The sequence below is a fragment of the Lucilia sericata genome, unplaced genomic scaffold (genome assembly GCF_015586225.1).
Source record: "Lucilia sericata isolate MDLA Ls3-8-SP2 unplaced genomic scaffold, ASM1558622v1 Contig000019F_arrow, whole genome shotgun sequence".
Classification (NCBI taxonomy): Eukaryota; Metazoa; Arthropoda; class Insecta; order Diptera; family Calliphoridae; genus Lucilia; species Lucilia sericata.
The window spans coordinates 682,918-708,472 of record NW_023994058.1 but is presented as its reverse complement, the minus strand read 5'-3'; the positions used below and the strand labels follow the sequence as shown (position 1 = coordinate 708,472).

The following is a 25,555-nucleotide window of genomic DNA, read 5'->3' as shown; positions in this document are numbered from 1 at the left end:
TTAGTATTTTGTTCTAACTCACCTCACAAATTCATCTTTATCTTTGTGAACCAATGCCAAATTTTTAACCTCCACCTTTCTGGCCTCTCGCAGTTGATGCATCACTTCATTATTTACCTTATCTAGAGAAGACTTTAAAAGTTTAAGTTGACTGTCCTGAGATGCTTGCAAGACCTTCTCAGCTGTGGCATAAATCGCTTCATGATATTTTTTCTGCAAATCTCGATATTGCTGACTGTACTGTCGACATGAATTCAGCAATCTTTCATCTACCGTACCCTCCAAACTTTGCATCGTATCTCCGGAACATTCCTCTTGATTTTCTCCCAAATCTATGGCACAGGGTGGAACTTCGGTTGTCGATTCACTGTGGACAAATAAACAATTTCTGTTTTTAAAGTAAAGGTCTGTAAAGTAATCATATAGTTAATAAGGTTTTTAACTTACAGGTTTTTATTGCTTAAACGTTTCACCAGTTTATTGGTTATAGCAAATTTAGTCTTTTTACTGCTGTCCATAGGACTTAACTTGGACCCACAAATCTTCACTTTTTCTTTATCGTGTTTCTTCCGTAAGGATTCCAATTTCTTTTCCATTTCTAAGCGTTTTTCGCGCACCGTTTTATGTTCTAATATTTTTTCCAATGGTTCAGCTGCTAAGGATTCTACGTCAAATTGGGATGACTCAATTTGCCTGACAGATGTTGGAGCCGTCGAATCGAGAGAATGTTGATGTTGTATGCTCTGCATTGTGGCACTAGCTGAGTCGGCGGTATCTCTAGCATTCGAGATTTCCACGCTCATAGTAGCGGACGCTGTTATACTAGATCTATGTTTTGGACTTATAGTATTCGATTCTACCGGTTTCAGTTCTTTCTTCTGTCCACCTACTTGAACAAAAACAACTATTGTTGATGAATATTGCAAATTGTGGGAATTGATTAATCGTTTCACATTTATTTGTTTCGGTTTAAAGGTTTTTAGGTTATCCGGTGTTGTAATGTTTTTGTGTGTGGAGATCAGGGAGTGTAGTTGTAGATTAGTGTTGTGATTTTTATATCAATGTATTAATGTTTAAATTATTAAAATAATACAAAAAAAAAATTAAATTAAAATGATAATCGTTATTTCATAATACTAAACAACTTACATGAATTTGTTATATCTTCTTCAGTTATAGGTTCGGTATCTTCTTGTAAAACTGCCAATTGTTTGTCACGTTTTTCTAGCTCATTTTGATATTTAATAGGATTTGCCAAAGCTTCAGCAAATATAGCGATGTCATCGGGAACATAATCTTTTACGACTATGCATAAAAACAGCGATGTTAAGGGTAAAGCCTGACCCATTTCCGTGCGCAAACTAAGGTGGCGGTAGCCAGGACGCAAACCTATGACGGGCAAAACTCGATGCCCAATGAATTTACCATTTTCCTCATAAGCTGCTATACGTATGCTAGCCAATGCTGGTAAAACGACCTGTAAAAAATGTTTGACTGTTAACAATTTATTTATTATTTAAAAATCTATGTTTTCACAAACTTTTTTAAAAACGAAGGGTTCTTCATCGTATATAGGATTTATACCATTGTCACGAACAATTTTAGTACGAAATTTTTTTCGTACAGTATCTGCTGGTAAACCAAACATATCGACTTCCACATATGTGCCTACTCTCTTATCGGAAAGAAATTGACCCGATAGAACTGTTATGGAAACAGATCCAGCTATAATACCATCAACCTAAAAATTGAATTTTTAATATTAAAAGTTCTATTAGAATGACATTGCAAATGCCTACCGTGCTTTCGGCAAATGGATCTAAACGGCGATCTGTTCTTCTCATAAATTCCGGTTTTAGTAAGTAACCACATCTGCCATTATATTCGAATATTCCTAAATTAAGCTGCATTGCCAAGTCTAATGTTTGAAAATTCAAAGCCACCAATTGACAACCGGCATTCCAAAAGAGCTAAAAGTAAGTTTTTTTACGAGAGTTCTATAAAAAAATACGAATTTTTTGAATGTATATAAATTCAAACCTGAGGCATAAAATTGGAACTGTCAAAACGTGTGCCCGCAGGATACACTCTGGACAATTGATGTTTATTGTAGTTTACAAATTCTATGGGTCTTTCTTTTAATAAAGTTGTGGCCTGTTTTTCATCAAACGAGGACATTTCATAATTACGATTTTTCTCTATAACGATATTTTAATTTAGAAAAAACTACATTTATTAGGAGTCCAAACGAACTATAACTTACTTTCAGCATTTTCAAATGAGCTAAAATGTATGGGCTGCACATAATTAACTAAAGCTGAAATTTCGGCTCCAGCTTCTGTTTCCTTTTGGGCCTTTTCTGGTGGCGGTTCATTACCACTAGGTAAAATTGGAGTAGTATTAGGTAGAGATTCATCATCGCTTGAGCTGTCGGTATCTGAAGAACCCGTACTGTCTTTTGAACTTTGTCGTAATTGCTAAAATAGACGCCATGAAATTATTTCATTGTTACCCATCTCTGCGATATTTTGACATTTTCTGTACAAACCTGCAATGGTGGTGCATGATTACTGCCATTGCCAATATCTCCATTTGTAGTTGCAGTTGTATTGCCATCTTCTTGTATTGAAACCTGTGGTTGCATATTTAATGATGAGGGTGTAATTGATGCAGCTTTATTAGTGGCATCCACTGGAAAATTAATATGTAATATGTTTTATTATATAAATATATTCCCCTCAGTTTATTTATTTTTTATTTTGTTTTTATATAATTTTATAAAACTGGGTCATTTTAATCTATATATATAAAATTCTAACGTTACTGACTGACTGACTGACTGACTGATTCATCATCGCACAGCCTAAACGGTTGAAGCTAAAGAGCTGAAATTTGGACAGGAGGTTGGTCTCCCACCAAATAGATCCACTAAGACGGGATTTTTGGAAATTCGAATGTTTAGGGGGTAAAAAAGGGTAAAAACGGGTAAATTCGGTAACCTTATACCTCCTAAACTAGAAAAGATACAAAAACAGTTTAAAGCTTATCGCCGTTCATTTAAAAAATAAACGGACAGGTGTCTGGTACTTTTTTAAAATTCGGCCCCTTTAGGGAATAAACGGGTAAAAACTGTATTTTGGTACTTTTTTCGCACCCCATGTATCTTTTAAACCAGTGCACATTCAAAAAATATTTTTGACTCCTTCATAACTTAACGAAAAAATAAAAATATGAATTTAGTACTTTTTGGATATTCGGACGTTTAAGGGGTTAAAATTGTACCTATTTTTGGTACTTTTTTCATAAAACATTGTTTTTGGTTTATTAACTTATACATATGAATACATAATAACGGGCTCCCACTACGATGTTGCAACTTTTTGGAATAGAATTTTTATTTCGTTAATGGGGAGGAAAAAAGTACCAAAAGGGGTAAAAACGGGAAATTTGATTTTATTCAACCACAATGATCCAATTTAGATAACATTTTTAAATTTAGAAACACTAAATATCCTAATGGGGTGTTATTTGGAACCCCGGTATCAAGTGATATTTTTTGGTACTTTTCATTCTCCAACTGGTCCTTTTTGAGTTTTCTATGATATTGAAATAGAAACATGAAATTAATAATAAAGGGACTTTTCGGTACTTTTTCGTTCTACACAGGTACTTTTTTGAGTTTTCTTTAAAATTAAACCTAGAAACATGAAATTAAGCATGTAGAGCTCGGAATAAATGAGAATCTATAAAATGGGACTTTTTGGTACTTTTTCGTTCTTCAAAAGGTACTTTTTGAATTTTCTATGATATTGAACCTAGAAACATGAAATTAAACATGTAGAGACCGGAGTAAATGAGAATCTATAAAAGGGGACTTTTTGGTACTTTTTCGTCCTTCGACTGGTACTTTCTGAGTTTTCTATAAAATTTAACCTAGAAACATGAAATTAAGCATGTAGAGCCCGGAGTAAATGAGAATCTATAAAAGGGGACTTTTTGGTACTTTTTCGTCCTTCGACTGGTACTTTTTGAGTTTTCTATAAAATTTAACCTAGAAACATGAAATTAAGCATGCGGAGGCCTTAGTTAATGAGAATCTATAAAAGGGGACTTTTTGGTACTTTTTCGTCCTTCGACTGGTACTTTTTGAGTTTTCTATAAAATTTAACCTAGAAACATAAAATTAAGTATGTAAATGAGAATCTATAAAAGGGGACTATTTGGTACTTTTTCGTCTTTCGACTGGTACTTTTTGAGTTTTCTATAAAATTAACCTAGAAACATGAAATTAAGCATGTAGAGCCCTTAGTAAATGAGAATCTATAAAAGGGGACTTTTTGGTACTTTTTCGTCCTTCGACTGGTACTTTTTGAGTTTTCTATTAAATTGAACCTAGAAACATGAAAATAAGCATTTAGAGCCCGTAGTAAATGAGAATCTATAAAAGGGGACTTTTTGGTACTTTATGAATTTTCTATAATATTGAAAATAGAAACATGAATGTATGCATGTAGAGCCTGGATTAAGTGAGAAACTATAAAAGGGGACTTTTTGGTACTTTTTTGTTCTTCAAAAGGTACTTTTTGAATTTTCTATAATATTGAACCTAGAAACATGAAATTAAACATGTAGAGCCCGAATTAAGTGAGGACCTATAAAAGGGGACTTTTTGGTACTTTTTCGTTCTTCAAAAAGTACTTTTTGAATTTTCTATAATATTGATCCTAGAAGCATGAAATTAAGCATGTAGAGCCTGGAGTAAATGAGAATCTATAAAAGGGGACTTTTTGGTACTTTTTCGTTCTTCAAAAGGTACTTTTTGAATTTTCTATAATATTGATCCTAGAAGCATGAAATTAAGCATATAGAGCCTGGAGTAAATGAGAATCTATAAGAGGGGACTTTTTGGTACTTTTTCGTTCTTCAAAAGGTACTTTTTGAATTTTCTATAATATTGAACCTAGAATCATGAAATTAAGTACGTAGAGCCCGGAGTAAGTGAGAACATATAAGAGAGGACTTTTTGGTAATTTTTCGTTCTTCAAAAGGTACTTTTTGTGTTTTTTATAACATGAAATTAACCATTTGGAGCCCGGAGTTAATGAGAATCTATAAAAGGGGACCTTTGGTAATTTTTCGTTCTTCAACTGGTACTTTTTTAATTTTCTATAATATTGAACTTAGGAACATGAAATTAAATAAAAGAGGTCTTTTGTTACTTTTTCGTACTTCATTGGTACTTTTTGAGTTTTCTAAAATATTGAATATATAAACATAAATTTAAATAGGGGACTTTTTGATATTGCAGATATATATACATTTACAATAATATTTATTTTATTCCATTACGATGAGGGTAGCGAAGCACACTGGGTATAGCTAGTATTAAATAAAATTATAGTCAAATGATCAAATGTTGTGGGAAATTGCAAACATTTTTTAAAGGGTGGATGGGCAAAATTCGCAACATAATTTTTTGGAGAACTCTAGTGTTGCATACATTCAGAGGTTAGAATATATTAATTATATTTAAAATTATTTTTGAAGTACCACTTGAAGAACGGAAAAGTATCAAATATTTCATGGTTCAAAACTCAAAGGTACCATTTGAAGAATGAAAATAGTTTCAAATATTCTTCTTAAAGATTTCCATTCACTAAGGACTCCATTTGATTAGTTTTATGTTTCTTGCTTCAATATTATAGAAATCTCTAAAAAAAAACCTTTTGAAGAAATAAAAAGTACTAAAATGGTCTTCTTTTATAGATTCCGATTTACTCCGGGCTCTACATGCAAGAAAATTCAAAAAGAATCAGATGAAGAACAAAAAGTACCAAAAAAAGCATATTTAGTGTTATACCAATTTTTATCAAAATTTTCTTTTTTCATCATGATTGGCGAAATAAAAATTTTATTCCAAAATGTTGCAATATCGTACGTAGTTGGAGCCCATCAATAAGAAGTCATATGTCAATAAATATGGCCGAATTTAAAAAAAAAAAAAAAAAAATACTAGACACCTTTCCGTTTATTTATTAACTGCCTTATTCCTAAACATTTATCAAAGGTTTATTGAACAAATTTTCTATGAAAATTTGATTTTTTAGTTAAAGAGATATGACGTTACCGAATTTGTTCACTTTTTAAATATTCGAATTTCCAAAAATCTCGTCTTAGTGGATCTATTTGTTATGAGACCTGTCCAAATTTCTAGCTTTAACCGTTTAGGCTGTGCGTCAGTTTCGTTAGAACTTTATATATGGACAATTTGGTGTCAAGAGACCCAACTTTTTAAATCGATGTATTCCGATTTGGATGAAATTTGCAGCAAGTAACAAGTTAGTACTATTGGATAGTAGGCCAGACACAAATTTTCAGCTCTATCGGTCAACAACTGCCGGGCTTAGAGAGGGTCAAAGTTGGACATTCTGGTCATACAGGGTTTTTCTTTTTTGTTTTTGTTCTTCATTGTTTCCAAATTTTTTATTTTTATTTTTTTTTCAAAATGGGCACTTTTCTGCTCAAAAGAAAGCTTATAAAATTTCCTTTAAGGGAAACCCAAGAATAAGATTTTTTCAATATTTGCACTTAATTTTCCCCTATTTTTTGAAAATGGACGTTTTTGTTGTATTTTTATTTTGCCCAAAAGAAAGCTTAGACCATTTCCTTTAAGAGCTTTGTGGTTACTTAGTGGGATGCAAGGGGCAATGTGAAAAAAAAAATAATATTTTTTACTCAAAACTTTCCTTTTTGAGTTAAAATATTTTTTTTTATTGATATCTCACTCGCATCCCATTATGAGATTATAAAGCCCTTAAAGGATATTGTAAAAGATTTCTTCTAAAAAAAATGTAAAATTTTTGTTTGGAAAAAATGAAGAAAGGAGTTCAGATAGCTCTCCTTTGGACAATTTTTGCTAGGACCAATAGGTGAAAAGTTACACTCATTTAAATAATGACCAAAATGAACACCATCAAAGTTTGGCAGTTCTTGACAGATAGAGCTCAAAATTTGTGAACGGTCTACTTTTCAATAGTACTAAACTCGGTGCAAATTCCGTAAAAATAGATTTTTTGAGTTGGGTCACTAGACATGAAATTGCCCATATGTATATAGATTATTAATACATATATGTAGATTGTAGTACAAATATTTGCCCGTTTAACTTACCTGAATTGGCTGAGATCAGTTGTTTGTTATTGGATGTCGAACCACTCGTACTTTTCTTGTGGTGATGATGATGATGGTGGTGATGGTGATGATGTTTCTTCTTATTCTTAATGATAATTTTACGTCTGAGAAATGATGGTGGTGGTAGATCAACATTGGGTTCAAGTGGGTGAGAATCTAAGGGTTTATCTAGCAACATATCACCAAATATCTCACGACAGTAATTAGCAATTTTAGCCTAAAAAATTACAATATAATTTGCAATAATAGACAAAACAATACATATATGTACATATAAATAACAATAATTGTGCAATTAATTTATTTTATCATATAATGAAAACAACTGTTTAAAGTAAATTAATTTATTAACTTTATAAATGTTAAAACAGTTTTTGTTTATAATCGTTTCTAAAATGCTCTTAAAGACTTTGTTTATACACTAAACCACTATAGTGGGAAGGGTATAATACGTTTGTGCTGATGTTTTTAACTCAACAAAATATTGGTCCTTCACACCCCAGTAGTCTAGAACTAGCTATTTAACCTATCACTTAGAGTAACCCCTAGCCACCGACTATCCAGGTAAATAGCTTTTTTAACATGTGCTTGTCCTAGAGGAAAGTCAATCGTCACTCCATAGATTGCAAAGAATAAGAGCAAACCAGCATGCATTAAAGTACTTTTACTTTCTCAGACGATTTAAGATGTCTGTCCGTGTGTCAATTTTAAAATTTTTTGAAATTAGGCACAACGATTTTTTACCCAAGGATTTAACCTTGCCCACATACAATCGGACAATACGATTTTTGTTTTTAAGTTCATAAGAATAATAAATAGCAGTCAATTTTTTCAAATATAATTGGTATTAAGGTCAAACATACGCTATAAATAACCCAATAAAGCTCAGTAGTGTCCATAATTGTCCTAAGACCTACAAAAATCCTTCCGAAATCTATTCTAATGGTTTAGGCTAGGAGATGCCCGACTATACATTCATACTTGTTTTTATTTGTTTGGTGTACTATTATTTAACATTGTAAACAAATACGGTAGCAAAACTTTTAAATTTAAAGTAGATTTTAAAAGCATAATATTTGATTACAAGGAAAGAAAAAATAATGGCAAAAAATACAAGTTCAAATAAAAACTGTTGTTAGCACCAGGTTTCTTTGAAGCATTAATTTGTTTATAAAAGTTATTTTCTAACTATGTACTTGTTTTATTTTTTCTCTTACTTCTTCATCTTCTTGTTAACACAAATAACTTGTACTTGAGTATCGATGTTTGTGTAATGGTATCTACTTAATAAAACTTCCAGCGTACCTACATACATATGTATGTTTGTACGTTGCACACGTCTCTTCAATAACACATACACCCAGAAATACAAACACACACATACTAACTAAAACACACTTGAACACATAAAAAATTAGAGCACGTTATTAAACTCACCTGTTGCCTGGGATTACAGTGATTTTCAAAACTTAATATCACAGGAAATTCTGATGTTTTAAAAGCACTCTCCGCTATGGCTTCCAAAACATCCTTGGCAAATATTTCAGGAACAAATGTGTAACCATGCACAATAACCGGTTCGTCAGTACGACCATTCCAAAAATCCAACTCCACACATCTTTTGCATACAATGTTAAAAACATTATTACGATGATGTCGTTGAGTTTACATATATTTTTATTATGGAGCAGTGAGAGGGAGCGCAGTTTTCAAAGAGTATGAAATAGAGTAATTAAGAACAACATCAAATATGTATCAACATCATTTATCATTCAACCGAAGTCTCATTCGTACCTGCAACCAGCCAATAAACACTGACGATAAATTTCAACCGATGATTTACCGGTTAACTGATGGCCCGTTAAGTAAGTGTTATGGGAAGAATTTATAAAATAATGTGATAGAGGTTGATTCATATCATCATTTAGATCCCATTTATTTGCCGCCATTATTGGATTATCGTCTGACATCAAGTATCTGTAAGAGCGCCCAAAAATTATTAAAGATACATAAAATCAACAAAAATGCTTGGGATTCAATATAAATATCTGGTCGGTCTCTTATTTTGGCATAAAATAGACATCCAAAGAATATACTTTACAACTTACGCTCACATGTCAGTGTTATTGCCATAACTAATAACAACTAAGACTGTGTGTACTAAAGCAGAGTTTTAAGTGACATTCTAATTCTTATCTTAATTCAAATTTGAATTATTGATCCAAGTAAAATGATACATTTTTAAAATATAAAAGTATGTAAGTCGAGTTTAAATCCAAGGGTCAAGTTATCTAGCACTGCTCTTTTTGGTGTTATCCAATGATAGCCCTAAAAGTTTTTAATTTTTCAATTTTTTAAACATTTCATTCCTTTAAACATGTGCAGTTTAAAAATATATGAGCGGATATGTAGATATTTTAGTTTTTCCTAAAGTAGAAATTCTCTACCAGAATTTAAAGCCTATGAATAAAATAAAACTAAAACATGTATGCACCGGAACCATTCAAATGTCATTTACAAAATGGGTTGAAATAAACTTGAGTATGTTCTGTGTATTTAGTGTACAGCATTGTTAAACCAAGTAAACTGATTTTATTGTACATTATATAACCTTCAATGGTTATTTGATATAAGCACTCACACAACTTTATACGTTACATATAGATATTCTATATATGTATGTACATTTATATGTAGGTATGTGTCTATACAATACAATATTGTACGAATAGGAAAACTAGGAAAAGTTGTTCTACAAATTCAAACCCTATGCACGTTGAATGACATTTTATGCTGTGTTTTGTACGTTTCCGCTGTAAAGCCTAAAAAATAAAACTGTTGTCCTTCATTGCATTGTTCAACACAAGTTATATGCGACATCCTCTTTAAAGAATATATTCGCTCTTATACTCAAACAAGTGTGATCTTGTATGTATGCATACGGACCATTAAGTCCGTTAGATAGTATTTCATTTAATTTTTATTATTTCTGTTTTTTTAAGTTGTTGTATTTGTGTGTCAGTCACTCTTTTGAGACATCGTTGAATACTTTTTGTTCACTCGGTTTTATTGAATGTGTCAACAACAGAGTGGTGTCACAAGTTTTTCAAGATAAAGTTTTGAGGTGAATGAAATAAAGGTTGGACATTTTTTTTAACAATAATAAAAGAATTTAATATGAACATTGAAACTTTTACATAAAAAAGGATGCTTGAAACTGAGAAAGTTTTGTGTAACATTTTTTGCTTAGCAAAGAAGAATTAATAAAAATTAAATTGTTCAGCTGCAAAATAAATGTGTAATATTAAGTAGAAGTTGATCACATAACAAAATACATACCATCAATGAAGTTAGTTTATATGTATGTAATTTCAAATCTAATATTTTCGTTATATTCCACTTCTGCTCTTAAGTTTTACAGAGAGAGAAACTTATATTTTGTAACAAAGTATTGCATTTATATAGAAAAACAATATATTTCGTAATTGACAGCTGTCATTGTAAAAGTTTGAATAAATAAATATTTATGTATGTTATGTTTCCGTTAAAAAAGTTCTCAACAATTACCAACTTTCGATATAAAACATAGTTTATATTAATGACACGTGTTAATCATTTAATAACTCATAATAGCATGAAGGAGCTAGGAGTAATATTTTTATAAAATTATTGTTGATATAAAATCGTCATATCAGGTATACATATTTATCACACTTAGTGGAAGAAGGAACAAGAAATTAATACTGTGTGAATTTCTTATTTAAAATTTACGAAAAACTCTACAACATTTAAATATTTTTTTTTTGTAAAATTTTGTTTTGAAATATTCTATGATAAACATTGCTTTATTGTTAGATACTTTAACTTATTTTATTAAAACTCTACCCTCTTCTTGGGAGAGACTACAATATAATGTCTTTGGCAAGGTTTCATTTTGCTGTCGTTGTAGTACGTACCTTAAAAAGCCATCCAAACTCAATAACCCTTTTTGTATATTGAATTGATTAGGTTCATATTGTTTTATGATTTCTTTGGCTCGTTCCGTATCGGCATAAGGATATAAAATCTCATTTAGTCTTGGATCACGCTGTGTGTTGTTCAAAAAGTCCATAAACTGGTTGGTGGTCATATATTTGCGTTTTGTATTGCCCACTCTGTAGCACAACAAGCAACATGAAAAATTAAAAAAATTCAAAGTAAATTAATTTAATACTGACTATTAAAAAAGAGGATAGAAACAACAATAACGACAACATGAATATTTATTTTACCCTTTTGTTAAGGCCATAAAAAAGGATTAAATAAATACGGTTATACAAATTAAAATTCAACAAATTAATGCAAATTGCCTTTTTTATGATTTTAAAAGCGCTTATAAAAAATTAAAAAGCAAAAGTGGAAAAAATAATGAAAAACTTACATGTTGTCAAATACTTTTTCCACCTCACTGCGTTGCGTTAGATTTTTATATAAATTATAAAATTCCTCAAACGTAAATTTTGAAATTGGCACCGATTCCAGTTTGCCCGAGGGTATACCTGTATTCTCTAATGCCTTTTCCACACGCTTGCGATCATCTTTATTTTGAGCAAACATTTTAACTATGCTGTAATGTTTAGTTTTGTATAAAAATTATATTCAATTTAGTATATACTGATATATTGACATGTATAATTTAAAAAAAAATTACTCACTTTTTAACTGGTATCTTGTCGCTTTTGTCAGTTTGAAGACACAGCTTTGTATGGGCCTTTTTCAAAAACATATTTACCGAGCCATTCAACTGCATTAAACTGTATGCCAGCCTCATTAAACCATCACACCAGTGCTGTAAAATATTTATCAAAAGTAAAATGGAAAATAAGTTAATTGAGTTGGCAAAAAAAACAAAAAAAAAAAAAAGACGAACATTTATTTTCATTTAAAAAATAGTTAAGTGCATTTACTAGTATCATGAGTTCATGTATGAATGCCGTAATTTTATTAATCTTTAATAACTCATTTATTCAGGCAGTCACTTATTTCATATGAACAAGTATTTAAAAATATGCATACATGCATTATGCAATATTATATAATACCTATTGATCTCTAATTACACATTTCTTTTTTGCGGCATTGATGCATGCGGTTTTTATTGCATTAATTTATTAAACTTGTAATAATAATAACAATCAATTTTATTTCAAAATGTTTAAAGTAGGGCAGTGTATACCTAGTAGTATTGATGCAAATAGAGATAATATAAATTGTTCATAATTACAGGATTTTATTCTGAAAATGTGTTCATTTATTCTAAAAATTTCAGATTCAATCAAACATTTAAGGAGGAAATATGTTGCTTAAATCTTAACATTTAATATTATGTATATTTAAAATCTTTCAGTTTACTTCTGATTAGACTATAGGTTGGGTTGGTTTTGGTTTCGTTCATTAACATTCTAAGCAACCGCCGCGACGTACCTTCGAAAGAAATTCTGTATTCAATATAATGTTGATAAAGTTTTTGATGTTAGATATTTTTTGGGTTTTTTCATGCTACGACATAATAAAAATATTATCTGAATATTTGTAGCAAAGATTATTAAAAATGTTGTACAGTTAAAATCGATTTAATCAGGAACATAACTTTGAACAAATTACGTTTTTCCCCAAAAATTATCAGAATTTAATTTTGAAAAAGATTAAAATGATTTTGATTATTATTTATGGAAGTTGAAAAACCCCTTTGTGCTAAACATCATATTGTAGACACACTTTACACCTTATCTGCCCTGAAAAAGTGTGCAGAATCATTAATTGTTTGATAATTTATTATTTGAAATCCAGTATTAACTGATTAATAATGTTAATAAATAGTAGTAATATTGAAAATATTATTTTTGGGAAACGTTTATTAGCGTGAATTAAGTAATTTAACTTGTATTCAGAACATGACATTAAAGTCCTCGTGTTTAAATGCAACAATAAAAAATATATAATATATTACAAATTTGATATCTTTTACCAAAAATGCCAAAAAGCTTTTATTACAGGACACAAAAATTATTTGGTGGAAATTCTATATAAAATTGTTTTTAATATTTTCAGTTTTTATGAATGAACAAATGTTTATGAATGTATATTAAAATCCACAATACATACATACATATGTATGTACATAGATAGTAGTATTTATTAGTAAAATGTATAGTCACAATAGCTTGCTTTAAATATTTCAATAAAAATTGATTGTTCCAAAGAATATTGTGCCAATTTCCCACCTAATAACTTAAAAGAATACAAAAAAGTTTCATATTTATTTGCAAAGTTTAAACATATTCAAATGTAAAACGAAACATTTTGTTTGTACTTTTGCCAGAATAAATATTTGTTTTAAAAAAGTTAAAAAGGAATTCCATTTACATGATGTTACTTAAAACAGTACAGTGATCGCGAAAGAATTGTAGTGCCTACGAAAAAAAAAAATAAATAATAAACAGTTGTTAAATGTAGGTTTAGAATTTGTTGGCAGCATTTCAAATTAAAGTCGAAAGTCAATCATGAAAATCAACATTTTTATTAATGCTGCAACTAATGCTGTCAATTAGCAAGAACTGACGCTGCTAATGGCTGTATAGTATAATTTACTTTAGCATACGAACAAATACTTTTGCTTTGTTAAAAAATGAAAAAAAAAAAAAAACAATATTGTTTAAAATATTAAATTAATGTGCTCTGTTTGTGTATGACCATTTTTCAATTATAATTTCATGGGGAATATAAGTTTGTGTTTATGTATGTTAAATTTGAAAATTTGTTTATTTTATTTAAGCAAATCAGGTGAATATATTGCACGTCAAAAGGAATTCTTTCTTTTGCATGATCAAAAATTGAAAATGAGAGTAGAATAGAGCGAAAATGTTTTTATTGTACATCATATTGTTTTGGTTTTATATGTATGAATGTAGTACAGCATCATAAATTATTTTTTCTTTTTGGCGAAATGCCAATATTAAAGACAACTGCAACAACGTTAGAAAACCCGGACAGAGCACTATTCAGATAGTCATATTATAAAAATCCAAACAATTTAACCAAAATGCCTATTTCGTTTCTCATTTCTCTTCTTCTTTTGCATTTCAATAATTCATTCATTTAAGCAGCAACCAACGAGCTAGTTAGTCAGCCAGTCAGTTTTCCAGACACACATAAACGGCCGCCTTTACCATTATGTGTACTGCACATTTATTGTTTGTAGTACTGACTTTTGTAGACAGAGTAATGAACTAATGATTTTTATTTCATAACACGAATAATTTAATTATTGTTATTAAGAATGCTTCATTTTACCAAAAAGTTAGGTTATTAATTAGATAATTTATAAAATTTATAAATTTAAATTTTGTGCATCTAAGTAAAATAATTATTTATTTTATGGGTGATTCCATGGTGATGGTCATTACATTTGTACTCATTTGAACTGTCATTATTCCGAAATGGGTACAGCAATTAATACATTTTAAGCATATTCTTTCAGTAATTGTAATTTTGAAATAGATAAGTTGTACTTTTTTAGAATTAAAACTACTATCTGATCAATTAAATCAGGCATGGAAAACTCAGTACTTTAGAACTTTTTTCAGTACTTTCTATCTTCAAAAAATACCGCAGTAATCCAACAATATTTTACACTTACAGACAAGCAGTCTATAATAATCAATTCTATGGCTTAGACTTTAGTCTAGTCCGTAGCCTATTCTATAGTCTTGTCTACAGTTTAGTCTAGTCTATAGTCTAGTCTATAGTCTAGTCTATAGTCTAGTCTATAGTCTAGTCTATAGTCTAGTCTATAGTCTAGTCTATAGTCTAGTCTATAGTCTAGTCTATAGTCTAGTCTATAGTCTAGTCTATAGTCTAGTCTATAGTCTAGTCTATAGTCTAGTCTATAGTCTAGTCTATAGTCTAGTCTATAGTCTATAGTCTAGTCTATTGTCTAGTCTATAGTCTAGTCTATAGTCTAGTCTATAGTCTAGTCTAATCTATAGTCTAGTCTATAGTCTAGTCTATAGTCTAGTCTAGTCTATAGTCTAGTCTATAGTCTAGTCTAGTCTATAGTCTAGTCTAGTCTATAGTCTAGTCTAGTCTATAGTCTAGTCTATAGACAAGTCTAGTCTATAGTCTAGTCTAGTCTATAGTCTAGTCTATAGTCTAGTCTAGTCTATAGTCTAGTCTAGTCTATAGTCTAGTCTAGTCTATAGTCTAGTCTATAGTCTAGTCTATAGTCTAGTCTATAGTCTAGTCTATAGTCTAGTCTATAGTCTAGTCTATAGTCTAGACTATAGTCTAGTCTATAGTCTAGTCTATAGTCTAGTCTATAGTCTAGTCTATAGTCTAGTCTATAGTCTAGTCTATAGTCTAGTCTATAGTCTAGTCTATAGTCTAGTCTATAGTCTAGTCTATAGTCTAGTCTATAGTCTAGTCTATAGTCTAGTCTATAGTCTAGTCTATAGTCTAGTCTATAGTCTAGTCTATAGTCTAGTCTATAGTCTAGTCTATAGTCTAGTCTATAGTCTAGTCTATAGTCTAGTCTATAGTCTAGTCTATAGTCTAGTCTATAGTCTAGTCTATAGTCTAGTCTATAGTCTAGTCTATAGTCTAGTCTATAGTCTAGTCTATAGTCTAGTCTATAGTCTAGTCTATAGTCTAGTCTATAGTCTAGTCTATAGTCTAGTCTATAGTCTAGTCTATAGTCTATAGTCTAGTCTATAGTCTAGTCTATAGTCTAGTCTATAGTCTAGTCTATAGTCTAGTCTATAGTCTAGTCTATAGTCTAGTCTATCGTCTAGTCTATAGTCTAGTCTATAGTCTAGTCTATAGTCTAGTTCTATAGTCTAGTCTACTAGTCTAGTCTATAGTCTAGTCTATAGTCTAGTCTATAGTCTAGTCTATAGTCTAGTCTATAGTCTAGTCTATAGTCTAGTCTATAGTCTAGTCTATAGTCTAGTCTATAGTCTAGTCTATAGTCTAGTCTATAGTCTAGTCTAATTAGTCTAGTCTATAGTCTAGTCTATAGTCTAGTCTATAGTCTAGTCTATAGTCTAGTCTATAGTCTAGTCTATAGTCTAGTCTATAGTATAGTCTATAGTCTAGTCTATAGTCTAGTCTATAGTCTAGTCTATAGTCTAGTCTATAGTCTAGTCTATAGTCTAGTCTATAGTCTAGTCTATACTATAGTCTAGTCTATAGTCTAGTCTATAGTCTAGTCTATAGTATAGTCTATAGTCTAGTCTATAGTCTAGTCTATAGTCTAGTCTATAGTCTAGTCTATAGTCTAGTCTATAGTCTAGTCTATAGTCTAGTCTATAGTCTAGTCTATAGTCTAGTCTATAGTCTAGTCTATAGTCTAGTCTATAGTCTAGTCTATAGTCTAGTCTATAGTCTAGTCTATAGTCTAGTCTATAGTCTAGTCTATAGTCTAGTCTATAGTCTAGTCTATAGTCTAGTCTATAGTCTAGTCTATAGTCTAGTCTATAGTCTAGTCTATAGTCTAGTCTATAGTCTAGTCTATAGTCTAGTCTATAGTCTAGTCTATAGTCTAGTCTATAGTCTAGTCTATAGTCTAGTCTAGTCTATAGTCTAGTCTATAGTCTAGTCTATAGTGTGGTTTGTAGTCTAGTATGTACACAGCGCAAAATTAGATTATTACTTTAGTACTGTACGTTTAATGTATATGGGATATGGCTATTTGCAACTATCAAAAAACAATTACAAGACCTCGTAGAGCGTGAGCAGATGTTTTGAAATATATTATTTTTTCACGAAAAAAATGAAAGTGAAAATGTTCTGGCACCAAACGTGACGAAGTTTTGTATAAATATGTATTACATACTTTCTCTAAATGGCGCAACACTTTTGCAATTTTTTTACATTATCTTAAAGAGGAAGTTTTTGTTTACAACACTGTTTGCGGAATTTCAAAAAATTGCGATAATAATGCATATGCAACTTTTAAAATCGATGTCTTCTAATTTTGATTTGCACAAAGGTTAGTACTATTGGATAGTAGGCCAGAAAGAAATTTTCAGCTCTATCTGCAAGAACTGCCGGACTTAGAAGGGGTTAAAGTTGGACATTTTTGTCATACAGGGTTTTATTCAAATGAGTGTAACTTTTCACCTATTGGTCCTAGCAAAAATTGTCCAAAGGAGTTCAGATAGCGGCATTTTTTGACGCCATAAAGTGCAAAATACAAAAATACATAGTATTGAATATTAATTTGTCAGAAGATCGTATTTAAGAGATAAAATAACATTAATTTTTTAAACTCTCACAAAAATGTCTTGTAATTAAAATTTAAATATTAAATTAATTCTTTTATGACTCTGAGACAGGGTACCAAAATATTTTTTTTAAAATTAAATGATATATTTACTTAAGTCTTTTTCTTCATTGTATTTTAGCTGAAAAATTTTGAGATGTCGTTTTTGTTTTACCTAATAGTAGTATTTTTTTTTAAACCAGAAATAATAAAAATAAATGTTGTTTGCTCAATTTCATTTAAATGTTACAAAAATAAAAACTAGGTCACAATTACTCGTAAAAGTGAAAAGTTTTTCAAATATATATTTTTTTTCAAAACACATCTATAACAACAATAACACACACAGGAACACATGGACTCACATAAATATTCATACATATGTATGTAAGTATGTATGTACATACGAGAAGGTTAATAAATTTAAATATAAAATCTAGAGGGTGGATGGATCCACATAAACAGAAAAACATACATATTTGCGAAAGTCTATAGGGGTATATATCATCAGTACATCATACATATGTTTATTTGTATTAAAGTATATATTCTTTCAACTAAACATATGTTTTTTTTTTTTTTGTTTATTAATTCATTCTTTATTCCATACGTTGTTTTGTACATTTTGTTAAGTTTAGTTCGGTTCAATTTAGTTTCAGTTAAGTTTTCCCTTTTGATTGATTAACTCACCTGAGCAATTTCTTTTTTCGTACAGCAAAAATTTACAAATGTCAAGTTAACAAAATCTGCACCATGACAAATGGTTACAGTTTTCTCTTCCAGTGTATCCTGTGAACCCAATGTTACAATTTGACTTAGTTTGGGATCCTGCAAAAACAAAATAATGAAAAAAAAAATATTGCATATGAGAAAAGGAGAATAAAAGTAATTTTTATTAGAAGACGCTCAATTGACGTAGATTAAGTATATCACACTTAAATGCGTATATGATTTTAAAGTAATATCCTTAAAATTTAAAGTGCTTCTATCTTTATTGCATTTTGGGATTTTTGAGAATTTTATAAAAGTTGTAAAGAACAAAAATACAAATTTCCAATGCTTAAATGTTAATAGTATTTAAGGATTGTTTTTATTAAACATTTAAATTTTTATGAAATAATAAAAATCATTACAATTCCCATTAATTAAATTTTGAAAAAACATTACATTTTTTAAATATCCGATTAATATAATTAACATTTATTTATTAAAAATTTGTATTTATATTTTAATTTTGAAACGTTCTTACTAATTTATAGCGAATTTATGAAGAATGTTTACATGTATCGTTAAGGCGACAGCAACAACTCCAACGTGTTTTTCACAGATATTAAATTCTATTATTGTTTATATTTAATCAATGTAAAAATACATATTATTTTCATCAATATCTTTTAAACAAATGGGCTTATTTAAATAGTATGCCAAATAAATGGAAAATAAATAAGGCTTTTAGGTGGTTAAATTAAACAATTGTTGTTGTATGCATTTGTATTCAGTAAATACAACCTTTTCTACGTTTACTAAAAAACCGAAAACGAGAAAAACAAAAAAGTTCATGCACTTTAAAATAAACATTTCTATAACACAATATTTATATATTTCTTTTTGTTTTTTTGTTTTGCTAGATTTGTGTAAATATTTTTTACACCACATATTAAATCTTTAATGCATACTAAAATGCTTTCCATATTTTATAAAAAAGGACATTACATATTTAATTCGACTTCTACATTTCAAATGATAAATTCAACGTAGTTATACATATTTAGTTAAACGTAATACTTAAATGATAAACATCCACATCAATATCCAGTGAATCAACTATGTTTTTTGCCTGCCTTTTCTTAAGAGAATTTTATTTTTTGTCCATGAATAATTTTTGTAAAAACAGGTAGAAAGTAAATTTATGTTTTCCAATTGGAAAAAATGATTGTGTAAATACAAATTTTGGTGCATCAGATTTTGCAGGTCAATAAAGTATTTTGCATTTTAGAATTCTACTTAATTTCGATGTGTTTTTCAAATTATTTTTTGGAATTTATTGTTTTATAGTAAAAATGTTTTTTATTACAATTTGAAAAATCGTGTCCTCATTATGTGAAACTGTAGAACAAATGTAAATCAAAGAAATATATTTATTAGATGTTGCATCAATGTCGTTAATAATATAAAATGTAGTAATTGATGAAATGTCACGCAGAATCATTTAACTTTAACTGCCAAAGGGCAACGAGTTATATCCAAAGAAAACTATTGAAACCCTCATTTATCTTCTCCAAAGTGCAAATACGAACTAGGAAGACCACTATATTTGAATTTAAACCTCTTAACAGACCTTAGGTTGCTTGGAACCAATATAAAGTGAACTGTCGTGTGTTAAAGGAAAAATATTTAATTCAGAAATTTTCAAAAAATGGTGATTATTATCACCTAAGATCCACAAAAGGAATATTTTTCAGCTAATACATACATTGTTCGAAACCTAAGCATCTTTTTTTGGAAAATAAAATTGGATTCTTTTTCTTTCTGGGACATTTTTGGCCAACAAAATGAAGCATATGATTGAGTACATTGAACAGAACAACTTATTTTATTGCGATTTTCAGCATTATAATGAACCAAAACCTTTGGCAAAGTTGATTTAAGAGTTTTTATCGGGTAATAGGAACCAAATTCTTTGATTTTCCATCAAAATCTCCTCATTCAAATACCTTAGAGATTCTGTTAGGCTGGGTCAGATCTCGCAGTTTCAGAAAACATTGCAGCTGGCGAATGGCTTAAAATCAGATTGGATTCATTACGAACTACACTAGTAACTAATCTATTCCATAAAGGTGTTTGGAACTCAAAAGGACTAAATATTTTCATAAGAAGATCAAAAAGTTGGTTAAGCGGGGGTATATTTCTGTTTCTGGGTCTTCAATATAGGTCCCCAGGCCCACTTTGTCCCCCAATTTAGAGCCATCCGTGTAACAACGGATTTCTACTGGGATTTGCTCTAATGTTCCGCGTGGCCAAGACATTCTATCTGGGATCAGCGTTTCAAAGTTTCCGACATACTCTGTGTCTGGTATGCAATCAGGCACTTCCGATGATTGCGTATAACGTTCCAATGTGTCCAGCATACACTGATGACGAGTCCTATAACCGCTTTCGGCCGGTTCGTCTAAAGTAAAGATCCGTTCGTCCGTAAGTGCCGCCTCATATCTTAAATATGTTTCAATGGGTGTAATATCTAGAGCCTTGGTTGAAGTAGTATATATGGTGGCACCACTTATACCCGTGCAGCATGTACGCTGAACTCCCTGTAGTATTTTGATATTACACTTTTTGTATAAAGCAGTCCAACAGATTATTGAATCATAAGCTAGAATTGGTCTAATTACACTTTTATAAAGCCAGTTTGCCATAAAAGGACTAAGAACCCATTTCATGCCTATAGTTCTTGTTGATCCTTACATAAATATTAATTGAGGTAAAAAAACCTTGGAAGTAGCAAAAAGTTTACTTCCCTTTAAGTTAAAATGTTAATTGATTAACAAGGAAATCAAAAATATGCTCTAAAAATGCACTTTTTTAGAGCATATTTTTGAGTTAGTCCTGGGTTTTTGAGAATTTCAAAACGAAAAAATTTTGCTTTAAAGGGATAAAAAACGAAATGGTTATATTTTTATTACTTCTTTTCATCCTAAAATATACTATTAATTATACTATTCTCGTAGCAAAAACATCTTTAAAAATAATGAGTTGCTAACCTGTTGTCATTCTAAAAATAGAAAATTTGTATTTGCAACACATTTAATAAGTAGCACAAGTGAGGACTGACGACGAGCGACAGGAAAACAAATATAATTTACGTAATAAAATCATTAAATAAAAGTGATTTCAGTTAACTAAAATTCAATGTTGTTTTAAATTATGTACCATACAAAAAATGTTGCCTACTTTTTTGTGCTAAATATAGACAATTTTAAACAATACTTTCTTTTCCTCCTTCAAATTCACAAAGAAACAATTACGGAAAAATTACGAAAATTTCAACGTTTAAACAATTAGTAGGCTGACTGTTAAATGGTTGTTTGGCCTTTGTTATAAGTGAAAGTGAAACAATATTCAACGTTTTCAAGCGGCAAGTTCTCTCATTTAGTCATTCAAGTTAATTCTAATAATTTATGTAATAAAATGTTTAAATTTCTCGCTCTTCAAGGTCCTTGCCAATGAGTTGAATGTATTAAATTTCGCATTTAATAAAAGAGTTAAACGGCTGCAAAAAAAACAAGCTATCATTGTGTTTTAGAAAACAATCTCTCTAATCCTCTTTTATGTACAACATTTAAAATAGAAACAAAAATGATGACTTTAGATGCTAGACGGACGGTGGACGAAAGAGAAAAATTTAATTTTGTACTTTTAATGGTATCAACATTATTTCAATGATAAAGTAATGATGATGTTGCTGATACTTAGTTGTTGTTATTTTTTGTGTTTGCTGTTGATGATGACGAAGAGTATGATATTAATGTTATAATTAATTTCCTTCATTTTTCTAGTTTGTTTAATGTTTTTATTTGTGTGTTTTGTTTTTATTTTCCAACTTTAAATGGTATAAACAACAGATTTTGTACATCTGTGTTTTGCGTGTTTTCATTTCCTATGTGAATTTTATTTGCTGAATTTTATTTTTTTAATTGAGTTGTAATAGTAAAATTCATGTTTTTATTTTTGTTGCGCATTATCATTTTATTATCCCCAGGGAAGTTTGTCTTCTACATTAATAAAACAGTAATTTAGCTTTAATAATTCGAATGTAGAAAAGTTTGTAGTTGTGAGATTGACATCAAGCAGCAGATATGTATGTACACAAAAAAATACAAGATTGTCAAATGAGTGGGTGAAACGCTATTTCATGGCTTAAAATGATTAATTTCTTGAATAACTAAATACTTAGAATGTTGTTGAATGTACGACTACAATTATTTTCACTCTTTATCTTGTCAGGATTTGTTTGTTGTCTAAGCGTTCGCCAGTCTGTACCTTCTTGTATTCGTTTAGACTCGTTTTAGAAATGTTCACTTTGTCGTACATTTATAAAAAAATTGTGAAAACAATTTTCATTTAAGAACATGCACACGTACAACAGTTTAACTTCTAATTTCTTTCTCTAGATTTGACTGTATACCTTATTAATAAATCGGGTGTGTTTTGCGATTACTACTGAGAATCAAAAGAATACAATTTTGTATAGTATTGGTTTAGACTTTCAGAATACAATTTTTGTTTAATTAAAAAAATATAGTTTCTATATAAATATCTTTATTCACTTACCTTTGGTTTTTTGGCATATTGTCCAGTTCGTACATCTCTAATTGTGGATATATCCAATATATCCATTTCATTATTTTGATCAACCCATAGTAAAAAGAAACCACAAGGATCCACTCGCATAGTTACTGGCACGCCCATGCAAGAGTCCTAAAAAGGCAAATTTAAATAACATTTTTATATTGAAAGTTGTATAAATATTTATATAAAAAAGAAATTTTGCATACGAAAATAGAACAAACAAATAAGCAAAAAAAAAGGAAATATTAACACTTTTAAGAATTTCTGTAATAAAATAAAGAACCCTACATATGTATGTATAAACAACTTGTATTAAAAAAAAAAGATTTTTTGCACACACTTAACAAATTTGTTTCCTTATTATAAAATTCGAATTTAAATCGATTACTATACAATAGTTTTGATTATCGATAAAAGCATTTCCATAAATTGAATCAACCAATCCTTCAATTTTTAAATTGATTTCATTGTCATTACTTGTGATATGAAGAAGTACTTGTATTATAACCGTAACCCTTGACATTATAAGATACTCTTATGTATCATGATACATATACATACATACATACGTAAGTATGTTGGATAGTTAGGGGCTCTTATGTAATTGGGTTTACAATGTATTGGGTTAACATTCTAATTCTACTCGGTGCGATACCATAACAATACCAACTATGATTGCAGATATACACTATCTTGTACGAATAGAATGTTAAAATTTATATGACAACAAACATCCATTCATTGGCAAATATGCAAATTATATCATTATGCATGCGCAATTTTGGGAACAAATTCACTAGCAATTGATTGAATAAGTTACATAATGAAGTAACATACACAATCATAAATACAGATTTTAAACTCATTACTAGGGGAGTAGTGCTATAATTTTCTGGTTTGTAAACAATTTAAGTACTTTCAGGAATATTTATATTCAATATTACCAACGCCTGATGGCTCAGAAATGAATTTCATTGACCAAAAGTCAATATTTGTTAACAACGATTTTCAAAATTTTAATCCCTACACCTGTTTGGAGCCGTTTGTAGAACACTTTTTTCATTTGAATGGAAACTCTCTAAATTTGTTCTTTTTATTTTACTTGTTGCTGTTTCAACCTGTTGTAGAATTAACTTATTTTGTCAAGAAACAATCGATTCTAAAGGAACCTTTTCTATTATAGCTTGTTATAGAATTGATAAAGTGAGAACCAGTTCACAAAATTATTTAAGCAGATTTAAATAAAAAATCCGCATATTTATAACGTCTAAAAGTTTAACTTTGACCTTAAATTTCCCAACAAAACAGACACTATATACTTTAATAATTCTCATTCTATTACAGAAATATTTGTGTGTTCGAAAAATTCAATGACAGGTTTTTAAAACATAATTAAAAATTAAGTAAATAAGATTTTCCCCTTTTGTTGTAAAATTGTGTCAAATAATATCGATTTTCCGTCTCATAAAGTTGTTCCTTTAATTTTTTGTCTCCGACAAGGTGTTTATTTGCACTCATATGCTTTATTAATTTGCTCTAGGGCGTGTGCTGTGAAATGGAAACGGATATGAAATACCAAAGAAATACAGATACACAAATAAGCTACACGGATAGTATTTCCATTTTTGTTTCACATGCTTACATTTTATTTTCTGTTAATTTTGAAATAATTTTTCATTTAAGGTCATTATATTATATAGTTGTTTGTGTATGTGTGTGAATTTTTGCACATATTGTGTTTATTATTACAATCTCCAGTTGGTTTATTGGCTGTTGATGATAATGATGTTGTTGTTAAAAAGTACGTGAAAATAATGATGATTTCAATGAAAAAAATGAAAATTCTTTACAAAATATTTATCTTTGTTTGGCCCACCACTTAAACACATACTTTGTAATAACAATATGTTTGGTAAAAACCCAAAATTTATTAATCTCATTCACAACTTTTTACAAAAAACATGTTGACACTTGATTTTTTTGCTTCCGCTGAAAAAACAAGAAAAACACACGCTTTTCTAATTTTAGCAATATAAATATTTATGTATTTAACAACAATAACAACAATATTTCGAAGAATTTATAATTCCCATAAAAGTAATAAAAATATAATATAAAAACATACAATATAATAATGATTTAGTAGCTCATTTTCTACTTGACTAAAAAAGAATTCTAAGTAAAAGGAACTTTGTGCTATTTACCCTACACTATGTTTGAGAACATATAGAACTTAAGTACACGAATTGGTAACTAACTACTTCTACTTATAAAATCCGAGAATTACCTAATATGTACTATAAATTGCACAATTTTATATTTAACATTTAACTTATTTAGTTAGATGCTTTATAAATTTATTAATAACCTAAGTGGTTTTGAGCGGTCAAATACGTAATGATCTTGTAAAAAATGGTTATACAATATCAATACATATTTATACAAACTAATAAGAATAAGGAAAATAAGCAAACAAGATTATTCCAATCGTTAGGCGCGCGATTTATTCGATTTTTTCAATTAAAACTCATAAATAACTAGAGCATTTTAAACTATTAATAATTCAATAAACGTTATAAATTATACCTAAAATATACATATATATGTACATACATGCATACATACATATGTAATCCTAGGAGTAGAGTATTATTAAACCTATTTTGCCTACTTCGTATTTGCAATTTGTTTCCAATTAAATTTCTTGAAAATAATCCG

At 29.5% G+C, this 25,555-nt stretch overlaps 1 protein-coding gene across 8 annotated transcripts in view; it reads right to left on the bottom strand.

The window, feature by feature from the left end:
- Positions 1–25,555, bottom strand: part of LOC119607438 (1-phosphatidylinositol 4,5-bisphosphate phosphodiesterase classes I and II) — a 71,148-nt gene that overhangs the window by 2,526 nt on the left and 43,067 nt on the right. For 5 of the 8 annotated variants that reach the window (XM_037961329.1, XM_037961334.1, XM_037961362.1 and 2 more), the window contains 16 exons: positions 22,820–22,966; positions 18,182–18,319; positions 11,886–12,019; positions 11,612–11,797; positions 11,148–11,345; positions 8,986–9,168; positions 8,629–8,809; positions 7,171–7,408; positions 2,549–2,691; positions 2,264–2,477; positions 2,041–2,198; positions 1,800–1,970; positions 1,541–1,741; positions 1,150–1,477; positions 448–904; positions 23–388 (listed from right to left, as the gene is read on the bottom strand). In XM_037961329.1, the coding sequence (XP_037817257.1) occupies positions 23–388; positions 448–904; positions 1,150–1,477; positions 1,541–1,741; positions 1,800–1,970; positions 2,041–2,198; positions 2,264–2,477; positions 2,549–2,691; positions 7,171–7,408; positions 8,629–8,809; positions 8,986–9,168; positions 11,148–11,345; positions 11,612–11,797; positions 11,886–12,019; positions 18,182–18,319; positions 22,820–22,966 (3,443 nt within the window). The remainder of the gene's footprint in view (positions 1–22; positions 389–447; positions 905–1,149; positions 1,478–1,540; positions 1,742–1,799; positions 1,971–2,040; positions 2,199–2,263; positions 2,478–2,548; positions 2,692–7,170; positions 7,409–8,628; positions 8,810–8,985; positions 9,169–11,147; positions 11,346–11,611; positions 11,798–11,885; positions 12,020–18,181; positions 18,320–22,819; positions 22,967–25,555) is intronic. The other 3 variants (XM_037961371.1, XM_037961389.1, XM_037961380.1) reach the window with 3 other exon arrangements.